Genomic DNA, 1,362 nt, shown 5'->3' on the forward strand with positions numbered 1-1,362 from the left:
CAGATGAATGTGGCCTTTACATTGCTTTTGGCTCTGTTCGGCAGATTAGCTATTGTGTACGCTTTCTGGCAAAAACCAGTCGAATTCAACTATCACTCTAAGGAAACATTCGCTATGACGGCCAATGAAAACACTAGTAAATTAGAAGATGGATAAACTTTACAATCTCATCATGAACACAACGTTGTACTCTCATACACATATACTTTATATGTACATATGCATTCNTCAGTTCATGGTTAAGAGCGGTGTTTTGTAGGTGAAAAGTCTGAAATGAAGGAATGTGCCCGAAGAAATTTACTATTTACCTGAAATAATATTTACACAAAATCGAGTAGGTTGATGTAATTTTTCTACAAATTTATTTTACAGATGAATGTGGCCTTTACATTGCTGTTGGCTCTGTTCGGCAGATTAGCTATTGTGTACGCTTTCTGGCAAAAACCAGTCGAATTCAACTATCACTTTAAGGAAACATTCGCTATGACGGCCAATGAAAACACTAGTAAATTAGAAGATGGATAAACTTTACAATCGCATCATGAACACAACGTTGTACTCTCATACACATATACTTTATATGTACATATGCATTTAGTAATATAGCAGATATTGTAGAATTATGAGGTTATCTGCTTAAAAATTAATATTCTCTGGTGTTTTTTGTTGTAAACTGAGTAAAAAATGTAACCAGATAACTTAATAACCAGGCAGGCTGAATACCCCAAATAAATAAATAAATAAATGTAAATGTTTTGTAAAGATCAGGTCAGGACACAACGCGGAGGGACCTACAGTTTTGACCAGGGCTTAAACCTAGGCCCTGCGGAGTGGTAGCGCGCGCGCACTGCTAACCCCTACACCACAGCCTATCGAATAGTGAAAACAATAAGAAAAATGTTTATAAGTTTCACACCTTGTATAAATTCGCCTTGGCTGAAACATACTAGATATTAAAATTTTTTTTTGTATGCTATGTAATTATTTATTGAATCTTTCTTTCGAAACTGACAATAGGTTTTCAAATCTTATAGGCGACATACACAGTGCGTCTGATTCGCGTGTTATTTGTATACGTGTTGACTCCCCTTCGACTAAACACAGATGAATTACTCAGAGTCATGTCGGTGTAACTAAACATATTTATTTTCACAAACATATCCAAACCGACTCAGGAGTCAGACACACGGTGTATGCCGCCTATTACAAACTACCATTAAATGTAAAATTTCTGCGGCAATGCTTAAACATTTTTTATTTTTTCATACATATGTATACATTTATTACAGTTGTTGCGGCTGCCGGAATGGACAAGATTCAGAGTAGCAGGTTCGCTGGATATCGTGCTGGGCAGGCGGTCTG

At 36.4% G+C, this 1,362-nt stretch overlaps 1 protein-coding gene across 1 annotated transcript in view; it reads right to left on the bottom strand.

Annotated features, from left to right (window-relative positions):
* Positions 1-217: 217 nt before the first annotated feature.
* Positions 218-1,362, bottom strand: part of LOC108353983 (zinc finger FYVE domain-containing protein 26 homolog) — a gene marked incomplete at its 3' end in the record, with an annotated part of 3,551 nt that continues 2,406 nt past the window's right edge. The window contains exon 2 of the mRNA XM_017605175.1: positions 218-268. Coding sequence (XP_017460664.1) covers positions 218-268 — 51 coding nt within the window. The remainder of the gene's footprint in view (positions 269-1,362) is intronic.

Source organism: Rhagoletis zephyria, unplaced genomic scaffold (assembly GCF_001687245.7).
Source record: "Rhagoletis zephyria isolate East Lansing unplaced genomic scaffold, Rhagoletis_zephyria_1.1 Rzeph_scaffold_32658, whole genome shotgun sequence".
Classification (NCBI taxonomy): domain Eukaryota; kingdom Metazoa; phylum Arthropoda; class Insecta; order Diptera; family Tephritidae; genus Rhagoletis; species Rhagoletis zephyria.